The 17546-nt window shown below is 35.2% G+C and overlaps 1 protein-coding gene across 1 annotated transcript in view; it reads left to right on the top strand.

Annotated features, from left to right (window-relative positions):
* NCAM2 (neural cell adhesion molecule 2) overlaps nucleotides 1-7505 on the top strand; it is a 574228-nt gene extending 566723 nt beyond the window's left edge. Inside the window, exons 17-18 of the mRNA XM_010858401.1 lie at nucleotides 1936-2055; nucleotides 7024-7505. Coding sequence (XP_010856703.1) covers nucleotides 1936-2055; nucleotides 7024-7135 — 232 coding nt within the window. The 3' untranslated portion in view covers nucleotides 7136-7505. The remainder of the gene's footprint in view (nucleotides 1-1935; nucleotides 2056-7023) is intronic.
* The last annotated feature ends 10041 nt before the right edge of the window (nucleotides 7506-17546 follow it).

Here is a 17546-nt window from a genome sequence, read left to right as displayed (position 1 = left end):
GGTACACGTGTCTCTTTCCCTTCTGGTTTCCTCAGTGTGTATGCCCAGCAGTAGGATTGCTGGATCATAAGGCAGTTCTATTTCCAGTTTTTTAAGGAATCTCCACACTGTTCTCCATAGTGGCTTGTACTAGTTTGCATTCCCACCAACAGTGTAAGAAATTAACAATAACACGATAATAGTGGGAGATTTTAATACCCCACTCACACCTATGGATAGATCAAATAAACAGAAAATTAACAAGGAAACACAAACTTTAAATGATACAATAGGCCAGTTAGACCTAATTGATATCTATAGGACATTTCATCCCAAAACAATTAATTTCACCTTTTTCTCAAGTGCACATGGAACCTTCTCCAGGATAGATCACATCCTGGGCCATAAATCTAGACTTGGTAAATTCAAAAACATTGAAATCATTCCAAAGAGTCATTGTTTCAACTAAAAAATATATAGAAAATCTCAATGAGAGATAGAATATAATTAATTTGATTTATTGAATATATACTATTTTCTAAACATGATCTCAAGCATTCTTGGACTAGTCTTTTGATGTGATCAGAAGTTATAAGACAGTATATTCATTTCAAAACACATTAACTACATACTTAGAGCATCTTTATTTGAATAATATTATATTGCAGAAAAAATGAGAAAGTCGATGGTATACAAGATAGCATTTGTATAAACTCCTAGAGTATTCCATTATTTGGCTTTTATTGCAAATTAGCATCTATCTTGTATTATCATAGTTCATCTTATAAAATGGCTAATTATTACTATTTTCTTAAACTACATGTATACTCTCATTTACCCAGGCATTGATTTGCAATAGCAAATACTATTGAACACCTAGGTAACCAGGCACTTTGGCACTAGTGGTAAAGAACACTCTTGCCAATACAGATGTAAGAGGCACAGATTCGATCCCTGGGTCAAACCCACTCCAGTATTGTTGCCTGGAAAATCTCATGGACAGAGGAGCCTGGCAGGCTATGAACAAAGGGTCACAAAGACGGAGCACATGCACATCTAAGATTCAGAGATACAAATGTGAGGAAAAACAAACTAGTCCCTGCTATTGGCTTGTTACTCTGATGGGAAACACACTTTGGCTTAAACAAAAAAAATCATCAAATGGATAAATAAATAAGAATGTTTTGTGTAAATGTTAACTTTTTAGAAGAGAATTTACCTAATCAGATTTATATAAGCAAGTTGTAAAAAGAATAAGATATAAACAATAATAGCAGATGACTAGTCAGTGTGTGTATATGTGTGTGGATTCTAGTGCATGTGTGTTCAGTTGTGTCTGACTCTGTAACCCCATGGACTAGGGCCAGTCAGACTCCTCTGTCCAAGGAACTTTCCAGGCAAGAACACTGGAGTGTTACCTTCTCAAGGGGATCTTCCTGACCCAGGGATCAAACCCATGTCTCTTTTGTCTCCTGCATTGGCAGGTGGATTCTTTACCAACTGCACCACCTGGGAAGCCCCCATGAGTGTGATTTGCTTTTGCACAGGCATGAAGAGGGATACCCAAATCCAGCCCCCTTTGCTACCACATGGGAAAAGGGAGTTATACCCAGATACCTCATGTCATAAATTTTATGCATCAACATGTTTTTTATTTATTTCCCAAAAGAAAGTGAGTGATCAGATTTTAAATTTGAATTATTTTGTGGAATATTTAACACAGTTTTGATGAAAAGAATTCTAGACAAAATGGAATTTCTTCTTTCTATTTTTTTCTGAACAATATTTGGCTAGATAAATTTCAATGGAAAAAAGATTCTTAGTAAATACTCCATTCTAGCCACATTGGATTTATTTAAAGGGTGATGAGATTTTGTGGAGATTTTTAGCTATGTTCTGTAATGCATCCATTCTTGCATTTTATAGGTGAGGTTTTATTTTTCTTTATTTTTCTAGGAAAGATGGATCAAAAGAACCAATAGTGGAGATGAGAACAGAGGATGAAAGAATTACTAATCATGAAGATGGGAGCCCAGTAAATGAGCCAAATGAAACCACACCACTAACAGAACCTGAGTATGTAGCTTGAAATCCTTAATTATTTTTGGATAAATATTTGTAAACTGACTATCACATTATCATTATCAATAGCATGTCTTGACAAATAACATTTTTAAAACAATGTTTCTTCTTCAATGAAAGTACATGTGAATATCAAAATTGAGATATTTCACATAAAGATTTTGTATCAGTGTAGGAGAAAATCTCCTGTTTAAATATATATTCATCGAGGGTGGGATGATTTGGGAGAATGGCATTGAAACATGTATATTATCATATGTGAAATGAATCCCCAGTCCAGGTTCGATGCATTATACAAGATGCTCAGGGCTGGTGCACTGGGATGACCCAGAGGGATGGGATAGGGAGGGAAATGAGAGGTGGGTTCAGGATGGGGAACACATGTACACCCATAAAAATAAACAAATAAATAAATAAATATTCATAAGTTTACGCAAATATAGCAGAATAATGGAAGCATGTTTCAAATTTGGACTTTCCTGCACTGATCTTGCTGTAAGAAAGTGATACTTTCAAAATGTGATTGATTTTACTGAAATAAAAATATATCAGGAAATTAGTTACTGCTTTGACTATGAATACAGAGTTGTAAAATAGAAATAAATAGTGTGAAATAAATATGTCTATTTTTTAAATGTATGTTTGTCAAGAAGAAGAGATGCTGTTAAATAATCTATTATTTCAATGATGCTTGGTCTCCAGTCAAAGCTATGTTATTTACTTAGTTCTGCATCCAGCAGAACTTGATTAAAACCATGATTAATACTTCAGCTAAACCCACAAAAATGGACATGTGCAAAAATGATGTTCATGAATATGAAGGTTAAAATGTTTAGAAACAAAGGTATTATTAGAAAGTAATAACAGCAGTATTCAACTGAATATATTCCCCTTATGGTGAATGGGCTTGCATAATTCAATGAAGATATGAGCCACACCATGTAAGGCCACCCCAGATGGACCACTCATAGTGAAGAGTTCTGACAAAACGTGATCCACTGGAGGAGGGAATGGCAAACCACTCCAATATACTAGCATGGGAACCCCACAGACCATATAAAAAGCAAAAAGGTATGACACTGAAAGATAACCCCCCAGGTCATAAGGTGTCCAGTGTGCTGCTGGGGAGACTGGAGGACAGCTACTAACAGCTTCAGGAAGAAGGAAGGTGCGGGACCAGTTGTGGATGTGTCTGGTGATGAAAGTAAAATCCGATGCTGCAAAGAACAGTATTGCATGTGAACCTGGAATGTTAGATCTATGAATCAAGGTAAATCGGTCATGGTCAAGCAGGACAGAGCAAGAATAAACATCATCTTAGGAATTAGTGAAAATGCCAGTCCAGGTTCAATGCACGATACTGGATGCTTGGGGCTAGTGCACTGGGACTACCCAGAGGGATGGTATGGGGAGGGAGGAGGGAGGAGGGTTCAGGATGGGGAGCACATGTATACCTGTGATGGATTCATTTTGATGTTTGGCAGAACTAATACAATTGTGTGGAGTTTGAAAATAAAATAAAATTTAAAAAAATAAACATTATAGTTGGAAAAAAAATAAAATGGACAGGAATGGGTGAATTTAATTCAGACGACCATTACATCTACTCCTATGGGCAAGAATCCAAAGGAAGAAATGAAATAGCCCTTATAATAAACAAAAGAATGAAAAATGCAGTTCTTGGGTGTAACCTCAAAAATGACAGAATGGCCTCGGTTTGTTCCCAAGGCAAACCATTCAACATCACAGTAATCCAAGTTTATGCCCCAATGACTGATACCAAAGAACCTGAAGTTGATCAGTTCTATGAAGACCTAGGAGACTTCCTAGAACTAACCCCCAAAAAGATGTCCAATTCATCATAGGGGACTGGAATGCAAAAGTTTGAAGTAAAAAGACACCTGGAAAGACAGGCCAGTTTGGCCTTGGAGTACAAAATGAAGCAGAGAAAAGGCTAACAGAATTCTGCCAAGAGAACAGAATATATAACAGGACTATATACAGCTATATATCAGAACTGATTATAGCAAACACGCTTTTACAACTGCACAAGAGACAACTTTACACATGGACATCACCACATGGTCAGTACAAAATCAGAATAATTACATTCTTTAGCTGAAGATGGAGTAGATGAATATAGTCAGCAAAAATAAGACATGGAGCTGACTGTGGCTCAGATCATCAGCTCCTTATAGCAAAATTCAGGTTTACACTAAAGAAAGTGGGGGGAAAACTACTAGGCCAGTCATGCAACTTAAATCAAATCCCCTATGAATATACAATGGGGGTGATGAATAGATTCAAGGGATTAGATCTAGTAACAGAGTGCCTGAATAACTTTGGACAGAGGTTTGTAATATTGGTCAGGAGGCAGCAAACAAAACCATTCCAAAGAAAAAGAAATGCAAGAAGGCTAAGTGGTTGTCTGAGTAGGTTCTACAGAAAGCTGAAGAAAAAGAGAAGTGAAAATCAAGGGGGGAAAGGTACATCAGACATGGAACAACAAACTGGTTCAAAACTGGGGAAACAGTACGTCAAGGCTGTTGTCACCCTGCTTGTTTAACTTATATGCAGAGTACATCATGCAAAATGCCTGGCTGGATGAAACTCAGTTTGATTACTAGGATACCACTTTAATGACAGAAAGCCAAAAGAGTCTCCAGAGGGTGAAGGAGGAGAGTCTAAGAGTCAGCTTAAAACTCAATATTGAAAAAAATAAAACTAAGATCATGGCATCCGGTCTCATCACTTCATGGTAAAAAGAAGGGGAAAAGGTGGAAGCAGTGACAGATTTTGTCTTCTTGGGCTCTAAAACCACTGCAAATGTCAAAGCAATTAGATAATTGCTTCTAATTTCATAGGAAAGCTATGACAAACCTAGACAGTGTGTTAAAAAGTAGAGACATCACTTTGCCAACAAAGGTGCAGATAGTCAAGGCAATGGTCTTTCCAGTAGTCATGTGGAGAGACTGGACAGTAAAGATGTTCACATCCAGTTCTCTGGATGTGAGAACTGGACAGTAAAGAAGGCAGAATACTGAAAAATTGATGCTTTAGAACTGTGTTGCTGGAGAAGACTCCTGAAAGTCCCTTGGACAGCAAGGAGATAAATCCAGTCACTCCTGAAGGAAATCAACCCTAAATATTCATTGGAAGAACTGATGCTGAAGTTGAACCCTCAATACTTTGGCCACCTAATGCCAATAGCTGACTTATTGGAAAAGACCCTGACGCTGTGAAAAACTGAAGACAGAAGGAGAAGAGGATGACAGAGGATGAGACGGTTGGATGGCATCACCGACTCAATGACAGCAACTTGGGCAAACTCGAGGAGACGGTGATGGACAGGAAAGCATGACATGCTGTAGTCCATGGGGTTGTGAAGAGTTGGACACGACTTGGTGACTGAACAACAATAACAATTGAAAATATTTGATACTGCCAAAATCAGGGTGATCACATTATTCTTTAAATATTGCTTACCAAAACGACATTTATATTTTATTGTTAAAAAACATCATTTTTCTTTACTAGCTAGTATTCTCTTGGAGATAAATTTGATTTAGGCTTCTCATCCTAAATCAAAGGCTTCACCTGTTGTCACAGGTGAAGAAAATGACTTTTTTATAAATCCCCTTTATCTTCACTCAAGGGGAAAAATAATAATAATAATAATATTTAGACAAAGGTAGCAGTACTACTCTGAAGCTTTAATTTTGGTTTAAATCTTCAGGCCCTTTTTAATGACTTCAGTTAGGGATTATTACACTCTAATTTGAAGTTGACTCTTGCAGAGGTAGTTTTTTAGTTTGGGTTCTGTACACTCCCCTTCAGAAATCAGAAATCTTTTCAATAAACAAAATATTATACAACAAAGAAACTTCCTACCTGTTAATTAACATTTACTATGATATAATGGTGTATGAAAGCTGGCTATGAAAATGCCCTTATATAGAACAGGGCTATATTTTGAAAGAAAACAAAACAAAATCAAAGCAAGATAATTTAATAATTATTCTGATTCTCAATTAAAAAATATTTAACATAAAAATAACAAAATTAATAGTAATCTTTAAAAATATAATTTAACATAAGCATAAGTAATGAATAAATATACATATACAAAAATATACCATCCAATAGTTAATTGAAAACACTGATTAATTACAAGTGTAATAAATACTTCTGTAAGAGATATATTGAATTTAAACATCTTGCTGCACTCCTGTTTAAGCTCTAAGTTTCTGTATATTTTGCTGCTAGAAGTAACTCATTGTTTTTATACTCCTTTATGGCTGATATTTTCAGTTCTTGGGAAAAACAGACAAGAAGAATTCTGAATGCACTATTTATAATAATCATAAAAGAGAGCCTGACTGAATAGTTTTAAGATAGATGACACTTCACTCCCAGCAATGAAATGATTTACTTTTGATTGTTTTGTTTTCATGTAATAGCTTTGACTTTCCGAAGACAATGTCTTTCTCTTCTCATTCAGATATATTAAAAAATTGCAAATATATCCCAGAGGAACTAGCACAGTAGCATTCATTATTCCATACAATGGTGAGGTTAAAGTCACAGAGGTGAATTCTATTTGTAACTTAATTATTACTTTAACAAACCTGATTTTTTTTATTCATTCTAATGTGTGTGTGTGTGTGTGTTAGTCATTTAGTCATGTTCACTGTTTGCGACACCATGGATTGTAGCCTGCCAGACTCCTCTGTCCCTGGAATTCTCTAGGCAAGAATGCTGGAATGGTTGCCATTCCCTTCTCCAGGGAGTCTTGTCAACCCAGGGATTGAATCCCAGTCTCCCACATTGCAGGCAGATTCTTTACCATCTGAGCCACCTAATTGTACTCCATTTCCTTCTACAAAACAATAATTTATATATTTATGGATATCACTTAAAGAGCCTTAGCCAATTGTCTATTATTTTTATATTCTCTTCCAGAAAATTGCCTTTAAAAGAAGAAAATGGGAAAGAAGTCCTAAATCCAGAAATGATAGAAATTAAGGTTTCTAACGACATCATTCAATCAAAAGAAGATGACAGCAAAGCATAACAGGAAGATTACAGTCTTGAATGATGAATGCTACAAAGAGCATTTGGATTGCAGTGACCCTATGACCAAAATTATTCCACTGACCTTAATTTCTTGGGAAACTTCTAGCTTGGAATAGCTTGTACACGTATACATAAGATCCAATATTCCTGCCCATGGTCCATTTCCTTTTGTTGTTATTGTTGTACTGTTGTTGCTTATTTTGTTATGAATTTAAATAGAGACCTGACTGGCACCAACTCTTGTGTATTCAATTGACTCTATGATTGAAGTACTGCAATTTATTATATAGGTAAAATGCTCTATTTCTTCAGAAGTGTATTTCCTACCACAACCTCTCCACAAATAGGAGTTTAAGAAAAAGCAAAACAAAAGCTTTGTGAGCTAAATGTATAAAAAAGCCCTGCATGTTTTTTAGTACAATTTTGGGCAAATAGATTATTAAAGTGGATTTCAGGTTAAGATGAAAATACTTAAGGTTACACTTTTCATCCAGAGAACTTCAGGGAATTTAGGCTTGAAGGAGCTAGTTATCTTTAGCAGATGTTAAATATTGAGAGACACTTTGGGAAATTCTTTTTAAGTTATAATTACAGTGCTACTTCAATGTTAATTGTTAATAAATAGACGCTGAAGTGCCAGATCAAAATTGTTACCCATTTGAACGAATATTAGTTGTGTGTAAAATTAGATTAGAAAGACTCCATAAATCTCTATCTCTTATAGATGCCACATTCACTCATAATGGATTACACACAATGAAAATGTATTGCAAGTGAAATACTATTGATTTTTTGCCCTCAGCTTCAAATAAAGTAAACTGAAATGGGAACAATATCAATGTTGTCTTGATATATTTATAAATGTGATATATGTGGTTATCTTTTACTTTTTAAACTAATTTTAATCAAAAAATGTCTTTAGTGTTTAAATACTGCAAATCATATCCTCAGATACATTTTCCCCATTATTTTAGATAATCTCTCTTTAAAAATTCATTTTCCCAATGTTATAGGTTAACCATTATATGTAATTGGCTAATGGAACTTAAGATCCTTAGTGGTTAAGTTATGGAGAAATTAACATTAAACATTGCCATAAAAGTGTCAGTGACAAATGATTAAATCACCACTATGTCTTTTTATTCTGGATGTGGTAGCTAGAAGTCATTTTAAGATTTTGATAAACAATTTTGGTTGAAGAAGTTCCTCAGATAATCAACACAAATTTTCTAATATTACTTATTAGTAATATGTACCAGAAGAAATACATATTAACTTCCAAGCTATGCAAGCTCCCAGAGGTAAAAGGCTGAAAAATACTTTTCACTTATATATGAGGTTAAAAATATGTATTTATGATTATAAGTAGACATACCAAATGGGAGCAAGTTGTAGGTTACTTCTTACCCTAGAGAGCCAAAGGTTTCTTTAGGCCCCATCACATTCATAACTTTTCGTGTTTCAGGTGGTGAAGCTTAAATATAACAGACAGGTTAGGAAATGCAGACCAATAGAACGTTGGAGGAAAGTCTTAACAGTGGAGAGTGATACTGCTGCTTTAGGGTATCTCTCTATGGGGATCTTTTGACAAATATTAAGTGTAATACTAACGTCACTCATGAACGCTTTTATTTACAAAGTGCTTAAAACTGTCAACTTAGGAGAGACAACTAACTCTCCAAAACTATGGTTATTAGAGGACAGAAGGTGCCCATCTGCACTTTCAGGCACTAAATCTCCACAGTGTCCTTGCCATGATGTACAGGGTTATACGATGCAGGAATCTCTCCTTGCTATCCTTTCAGACACATCCTCAAGAAAAAACTTCCTGTGCCTACCTAGGAATTTGAGTAGGAATTATCTAACTGGTCTCTTAACGAATTTGACTGTTGCTGTTTAAGTTGTGCTTTTCTGATCATCTCTTTGCTTTATTTTACTTTCTTTTTCCTTTGTTTTCCCTTTTGTATCAATGTGCTAAAACTAAGGAAAAAAAAATACTTGAATTAGTTTGTGCAGAGTAACTGGGCTTAGCAAAGTGTCCAGGAAGCAATCGGCATGGATGCTTATTTTTCCAGGATAGGGCTACATGGTTTTAAAGTAAATACAGTGAAAGAAAAACTTAAGAAAGCAGTTTAGCATGTTTACTCTTGTGATATCTGTGCTATACTTCAAGAGCAGAGAAATCATAATAAAGAACAAAGATTTTTGTTTCCTCAGTCTGAAAGTTCTGATTCTGTCATTTCTTTGGACTTTTCACCATAAAGCAGTTTGATTAAATAATTATTTTATATATATATATATAAGTACATTATATATAAATATGTAGGCTGTTAAATTTTTGGCCACCAATGTGGAGTGATGATCTGAAGTTAACAGATAATCTGAAACTAATTGTAAACAGACTGTTTCAAGTGCATTGTTTCAATTGTCTGAGTGGTCCTTATCTCTTGTCCTTGAAATCCATGCCCTGCAACAGCAAGGCTATACTGTGATAAACCTTTTTTTTTTTTTCTTTTTTTTTTTTTTTTTCAAAGCATTTCAATGGAATACTCCAAAAGACTCTACTTGTAAAAGTTTCAAAATGAGAGCTGGTTTGTAGTAAATTGTAAAATATGAGTAGACCTGAAATGATCTGTTTATTTTTCATTCTTATTCTAAACTAAACATATCCATACATCTGTATAAATATTATTTTTAATGTCTGAGAGTACTCTTAAATGTTAGTATAAAATGTCAAAAGATTGAACTGAATATAGGTAGTGTTAAATAATTGGAACGCTGTGCTATTTTAAAGAAGCAAAAACATCACTGAAAATTCTGGTATTTCTTGATAGGTTATGTGCAATTAGGCAGTGACAATCTATATTCAATGACATATAAAAGAGAAAAGTAATATTAGAATTTTAATATGTATTTTGTTTTTAAGACTGGCACAAATTAATGTGTCAATATACTTTACAATGATCTGCAAAGAAATTTTAAAATTTTGATTTCTAAAGATTTATTTATTATTTTTGTGGATTGACTTATGGCCATTTGATTGATTCTAACATCTAACATTAATATTAATGTAATGCTTCTCAATTTTTCCTGCATTTTTTACTACTAATACCTACAAAAGCATTTTTTCAAAGGCTATTTGATCCAGAAACATTTACATGAATCTTGGTTTTTGAATTAAACATTTATATAAATAGAAGATTTTTATTAATCAAATTATTTATTTGAGTGCCAACAATTAATTGTAACTTTATACTCATACCTTAAGTTTATGCTTCTTATTTTAAATAATTAAGAGGTATTTGTGCCTTTGGATTAGCATGATCTTTATTAAAAGAAAAAAGAACTGCAATCTCTATTGATATATTTTGCTTATATCTATGACACTTGAATGATACTGTCTTATCTATATTTAGTGAATAAGCTCAGTTCAGGCTACTTCACCTTGAATACAAAATCTCAATAAAACAAATTATTCTGTGTAACTTATTTCCACTCTTGATAAAGCGATTCTTTTAATGCACACATAAAACATACTTAGATTGTTCTGTATCGTTGTTCTAGACAATAAATACCTTCTAGATATTGTTGAAATTGAGTTTTACTAGTTGTGAAACAAAGACAACAGACTACTATTTCAAATAGGATAAATTATTATGGTGTCACTTGGGTCTACATTATTCCTGTTATATATTTGACTGGGGATCATAAACCATCCTTTATTATTGACGATAAGATAATAATTGATGAAAATATCTACAACTGAAGTGGTAGAAAGAACAATCTCAATTTCTTAATTTTAGGAAATATTGAAATAGCATATTACAATTACATATTAAATTTGCAATGTTGTTTTTCATGAAGAATAATGTAAATGCTCAAGTTCAATACCTCATGGGTTCTTTTTCATAATCATATCCAAAGAGCTTATTCAACAGACTTTATAAGTAGATGAAATTACAGTTTTTAAATGAGATGGATTGCATTATTCATCTTTAGAAAGAAAAGATTTGCATCTTCATATTAACCCTTTAAATCATTATTGCATTGTCTTTCACACTGAAATCACATATGGATGTGTTAGCATATGCCAAAATTCAACTGTGGAAGGCTCATAAAAATGAAACACTTCAATCCTAAAGTGAAAATTTCTCAAAAATGTCTTCTACTTACAGACTTAATAATGTTGAGATGAAGTGATTACACATGTAACTGAGTCTATATGTAGCAATTGCTGAACAAATATGATTTCCTTCCAAGTTCCTCTTCTTCCTTCTTAAAAATTGTATTTTCTCATTAGATGCAGCTATTTAACAACATTACACACAATGCTAATAATTTCTTCTCTTAAGCTCATATTATATGCAACATTTAATATTTATTTAGTAAACATAGTTAATATCCTTAGAAAAATTGTTTATTATTCACTATAGGATTTTACTGACACCTTAACTACATTAGTTGGTACCACTACTGTAATTTCTTAAATATTTTCAGGATTTTAACCACATGATGTTCTTAATAGTTAATATAAAAATTGCCCATACAAAGTTAATATTGCCACTTATTTTAATCGTTTTCCTAAAATTAAAGTGTATATCTTTTAGCATCTGGTCTTAGCCTTCCTTGGAAAAATGAAGTATTGACTATTGGAGCATTTCAATCACAACCAGACATTGGAGAATAGATGAAACAAAGAGCTGAAAAAATTCAGAAAGGCAAACTGAGCTCTGACACTAGGAGTAGGTAAGAAGGACCATCATGTGAGAGAAGTGTTGGAGCAAGGACAAGGAAGATTGTATAGATAAAAATTAAGGCCAATAATACTGATGCAAAGGAGGAAACTTACAGAAATCCAGAGAAGAGAATTAACATACATAGAAGCTATGATTCAACTTTGCAAATAGGAGTTATTTTAGAGAAAAACAGGCATTATGTAAAATAAATGGTACTGTTAAAGAGAAAAAATATCTATTCCAAGTTTTGAAGGGATGCTCATGGTTTAGCATTTGCCTCTAAACTCTGTTAGGCATCTGTAAACTTAGAAATAAAGTTTAAAAAAGAATCTTATTTTTTGGTATGTGAATTCTATGCTGTGCTCAGTATGCGTTGAAACATGCTGCCTTTTATTTTCTTTAACTTATATATGCCATTCAAATTCTATATTGTTAAGTTAGCGACCACAAAGTTTTCTTTTTGTTTCAATAGAGTATGTCCCTATGAAATGCTGTGTATATATGTCTAAACTGTAAAAATGATACTGCAAATGTTGAAGTTTTGTATTTATGAAAGACATTGAAAGTATGGCTTACAGTATATCAAAATTGTCACTCTTCACCATTTGTATATTAATAGTAAAATACTTTTACTTTAATAAAGTGTTGCATTTATGTTTATTTTGAATAGTATCTTGCAATGAATGAGCTTATGACTTTACAATTTTTTTTTTTTTTGAAAGAGGTTCCCAGACCTATCTCTATACTTTCAAAAGAAGAGAATGCTTTCTGTCATCTTGCCTCATCCTGACTGAATCTTTTGGCTTCTATGCCTTGTCCAGTCAGAGAATGTAATGAATAAACACTTGGTAAGAGCAGTGAATCTCAAACCATGGCCCCTAGACCAGTAGCATTGACACCACCTGGGAACTTATTAAAAATGTAAACTTCTGGACCCCACCATGGACCTAAAAATCAGAATAATCTGGGAGAGGGGCCCAGGAGCCTGTCTTTCTAACAAGCCATCCCGGTACTTCTGAGGCACATAGAAATTTGATATGCACTTGGTAAAAAGACACCTTAGAAATAAGATAGTTCTAGTTTATGTCACAATTTTATTTCTCACGTTGATCATTTTTTTAGGACTTTGTGAGTTATAAAAAAAGTTAATCATTGCTCAGAAGTTTTAACAAATATTTTCTTTAATTTTATTTTTAAAACTAAATTTAATTCATTCTTAAAATGAAAAAAAAATGACCAAACTTTCACAAGGGATAACTTTCAGTATAAGCTTTATTTATTATTATTTTTTTTTCAGTGTTACAGCTCTATTTTATTTAGAAGATAGCAGGAGAATCCAAGACTTGAAGAGAAGAGAGTGGAGGAGTGTGTGGGGAGCGAGGGAGAGAGAGAGTGAGAGTGAGAGAGAGAGAGAGCGCGCATGCACACGGGAGACAGAATCCATGAGAAAGCACTTTGGCTCCTCCTTTTATATGTTTTTTCTTCCACCTGGGCCTGCCCTATGCAAATTAGGCTTAGCCAGGAGTGCTGTTTGTTCTGCCTGAAGTCTTCACTCTGGTCCTCGGACCTTCCTTGTCTGTTAGCCACTGCCATTTTGGACTCCTTTTCCCTATTCTACCTACCTAACATTCCCCCCCTCAAGAGATGTGAGGCCCAATTCTTTGGGAATAGGGGCGTCGAGGTCTTTCTGGCTACTTCCTGCTGAACTGGGGCGGCGAGGGGTATTGGGCCTCCCCCTCTTGCTAGTCTCAATCCTCAGAGTCCTTATAGCGGTGTCCAAGGGTGTGTGATATTTTCCGTGGTCAGCTGTAGTTTTATATCTTTGTTGAACTGGCACTGCATGTTGTAGTTGGTTGACCTGGGCAGAGACAAAACAGGTTAGACAATTGACAGTACATGGAATAATCATAGGCATCATCAATATAGCATAACAAGGACTAGTAGGGACATTGGTCAATTTTAAATTCACATGGCCAGGATAGCTTAAGTCCCTCTTTGTTCAGGAATCAGAAGATCTATCTCCTGTCTGTTTTGGAGTACAGTCTCTGTCAAGCTGTGTTGGCTCCTTAGAGCTATCCTGAGAAATCTTATCCCCAGAAACCAGGTTTTGGGGGTGTTCATTAGAATGACACTCATTGGTAGTTCTGAATAGGTATCTGAGATCTCCCAGGGGCTCACAGGTGTATCAAGTGTCCTCTTCTGTTTTCTTCCATGGCTTGACTCATGAGTAGTGAATCCAGGAGTCATGTCCTGGTACCTTGACTGCTGTTGGGGTAGAAAGTATTACAGGGTAGGGGACCTTCCATGTGGGCTGGAGTTGAGCCTTTGGGGACCCATCTTTCCAGACTTTAATTAGCACTTGAGTTCCTGGAGCATATAGTGGTGACTCCTTAGAATCTTTTGGGTCCTGGTTCACACCCCACAAGCGTATATCCTGTTGGAATTGCCCAATGGCCATGGTATAAGACTGGAGGGTCTGAACCTCTGGATCTAAGAAGAGGTCATTGACATAAACAAAAGGTCTCCCACATAGCATCTCATAAGGACTAAGACCAACCTGTTCCTTAGGGACAATGTGGGTGTGGAGGAGAGCTATTGGTAAAGCCTCCTTCCATCCCAGGGAGGTCTCCTGGGTTATCTTTTTTATCGCTGATTTTAAGAATTGATTGGCTCTTTCTACTTTTCCTGAAGACTGAGGCCTCCAGGCACAATGGAGATAATAAGTAATGCCTGATGCTTTAGAGACCCCTTGGGTGACCTTAGAATTAAATGATGTCCCATTGTCACTTTGTAAATTGCCCAAACACACACACAAACATAGACACACACACACACACACACTTATATGTATACATAGACATATATATGTATATATAGTTAAAAGTAGCATTAGATAAGCTTTGAAGAGTGAAAAATGGAGAAATTTAAATTTTGTATTGTTTCTTATATTAATTAATTTTATTTAGCAGATATTGTTGCTTAGTCATGAAGTCATGTCCAACTCTGTGACACCACGGACAGAAACACACCAGATTTTTTTGACCATTCATCGACTAAATGGACATGAGTTTGAGCAAATATGGGAAATACTGAAGGACAGAGAAGCCTCAAATTCTAAAAGACACTGCTGCTAAATTGCTGCACACAATATGCCAGGGAATTTGGAAAACTCAGCAGTGGCCACAGGACTGGAAAAGGAGAGTTTTCATTCTAATCCCAAAGAAAGGCAATGCCAAAAAATGTTCTAACTACCACACAATTGCACTCATCTCACACTCTAGCAAAGTAGGGCTCAAAATTCTCCAAGATAGGTCTTTTCCAATGAGTCATCTCTTCTTATCAGGTGGTCTATATATTGGAGCTTCAGCTACAGCATCAGTCCTTCCAATAAATATTCAAGGCTCATTTCTTTTAGTACTGACTTGTTTGATCTCCTTGCATTTCAATGGACTCTCAAGTGTCTTCTCCAGCACCAAGGTTGAAAACATCAATTCTTAAGTGCTCAGCCTTCTATATGGTGCAACTCTAACACCTGTATATGACCACTGGAAAAACCATAGCTTTGACTATATGGACCTTTGTCGACAAAGCAATGTCTTTGCTTTTTAATATGCTGTCTAGGTTTGTCACAGCTTTTCTTCCAAGGATCAAGTGTCTCTTAATGGCATGGCTACTGTCACCGTCCCCAGTGATTTTGGAGCCCAAGTAAAGAAAATCAATCACTGCTTCCACTTTCCCCCTATTTGCAATGAAGTGATGGGACTGAATGTCATGATCTTAGATTCTTGAATGTTGAGTGTTAAGCCACCTTTTTAACTCTTCTCTTTCACTCTCATCAAGAGGCTGTTTATTTCTTCTTCCATTTCTGTCATTAGAATGGTATGATCTGCATGTGTGAGATTGTTGATATTTCTCCCAGCAATTTTGATTCCAAATTGTGTCATCCAGTTTGGCATTTCACATGATGTACTCTGCATATAAGTTAAATTAAAAAAATATGGTAATTTGAGCATTCTTTGGCATTGCCCTTCTTTGGGATTAGAATGAAAACTGACCTTTCCCAGTCTATGCTGTTTTCTGAATTTTCCGACATTTTAAGTGCAGCTCTTCAACAGCATCATCTTGTAGGGTTTTAAGTAGATAAAATGGAATTATTCCACCTCCACTAGCTTTGTTTGTAGTTATGCTTCCTAAAGCCCATTTGACTTCACACTCCAGGATGTCTGACTCTAGGTGAGTGACCACATCACTGCGGTTATACCGGCCATTAGGACCTTTTTTGTAGAGTTATTCTAAATATCCTTTCCATCTCGTCTTAATTTTTTTCCATTCCTCTTAGGTCTTTATTGATTCTGTCCTTTAGAATGTCCATCCTTGCATGAAATGTTCCTTTGATCTCTCATATTCTTGACAAGATCTGTAGTCTTTCCCATTCTTTTTTTTCCTACTTCCATGCATTGTTTATTTAACAAGTCCTTCTTACCTCTTCTTGCTATTCTCTGGAACTCTGCATTCAGTTGAGTATATTTTCCCCTTTCTCCCTTGCCTTTTGCTTCTCTTCCTTCTTCAGCTATTTGTTAAGTCCACTTTGCCTTATTGCATTGCTTTTCCTTTAGAAGGGTTTTGGTCACTTCCTCCTGTACAGTGTTATGAACTTCCATTCATAGTTCTTCAGGCAATCTGTTTATCAGATCTAATCCCTAGAATTTATCCATCACCTCCACTTTATAACCATAAGGGGTTTGAATTAGGTCATACCTGAATTGCCTAGTAGTTTTCCCTTCTTTGTTCAATTTAATCCTGGATTTTGCAATAAGGAGCTCATAATCCGAGTCACAGTCAGCTCTAGGTCTTGTTTTTGCTTCCTGAATAGACCTTTTCCATCTTTGGCTGCAGAGGAAATAATCAAATTGGATTTGGTATTGACCATCTAGTGAAGTCCATGTGTATAGTCTTATGTTGTTGGAAAAGAGTATTTCCTATGATCAGCATGTTCTCTTGTTAAAACTCTGTTAGTTTTGCCCTGCTCCATTTTGTTCTCCAAGGCCAAACTTGTCTGTTATTCCAAGTGTATCTTGACTTTCTACTTTTTCATTCCAATCCCCTATGATGAAAATGACATCTTTTTCAGGGGGAGAAAGGTTAGTTTTAGAAGGTGTTGTTGGTCTTCATAGAACTTCTGAAGTTCAGCTTTTTCAGCATCAGTGGTTGGGGCATAACTTGGATGACAGTAATGTTGAGTAGTTTGTCTTGGAAATGAACCAAGAGCATTCTGTCATTTTTGAAATTGAATACAAATACTGCATTTTGGACTCTCTTGCTGACCATGAGCACTATTCTATTTCTCTAAGGGATGCTCATCCACAGGAGTAGATATAATGGTCATGTGAAATAAATTCACTCTTCTTGTCCATTTTGGTTCACTGATTCCTAAGATGTCAATGTTCAGTCTTATCATTACTGCTTGACTATGTCCAATATACTTTGATTCACAGACATAGCACTGCAGGTTCTTATGCTGGAAAGAACAATTTCAATATTGTTTTTATAGCATCAGACTTTACTTTCATCACCAGACACATTCTGGTTCTCCAGGCAAGAATACTGGAGTGGGTTGCCATTTCCTTCTCCAGTGAGCCATGTTTCATCAGAACTGTTCACTAGGACCTGTCC

This window comes from Bison bison, unplaced genomic scaffold, assembly GCF_000754665.1.
Source record: "Bison bison bison isolate TAMUID 2011002044 unplaced genomic scaffold, Bison_UMD1.0 scf7180017864387, whole genome shotgun sequence".
NCBI lineage: Eukaryota > Metazoa > Chordata > Mammalia > Artiodactyla > Bovidae > Bison > Bison bison.
This window is presented reverse-complemented; position numbering and strand designations above follow the sequence as displayed.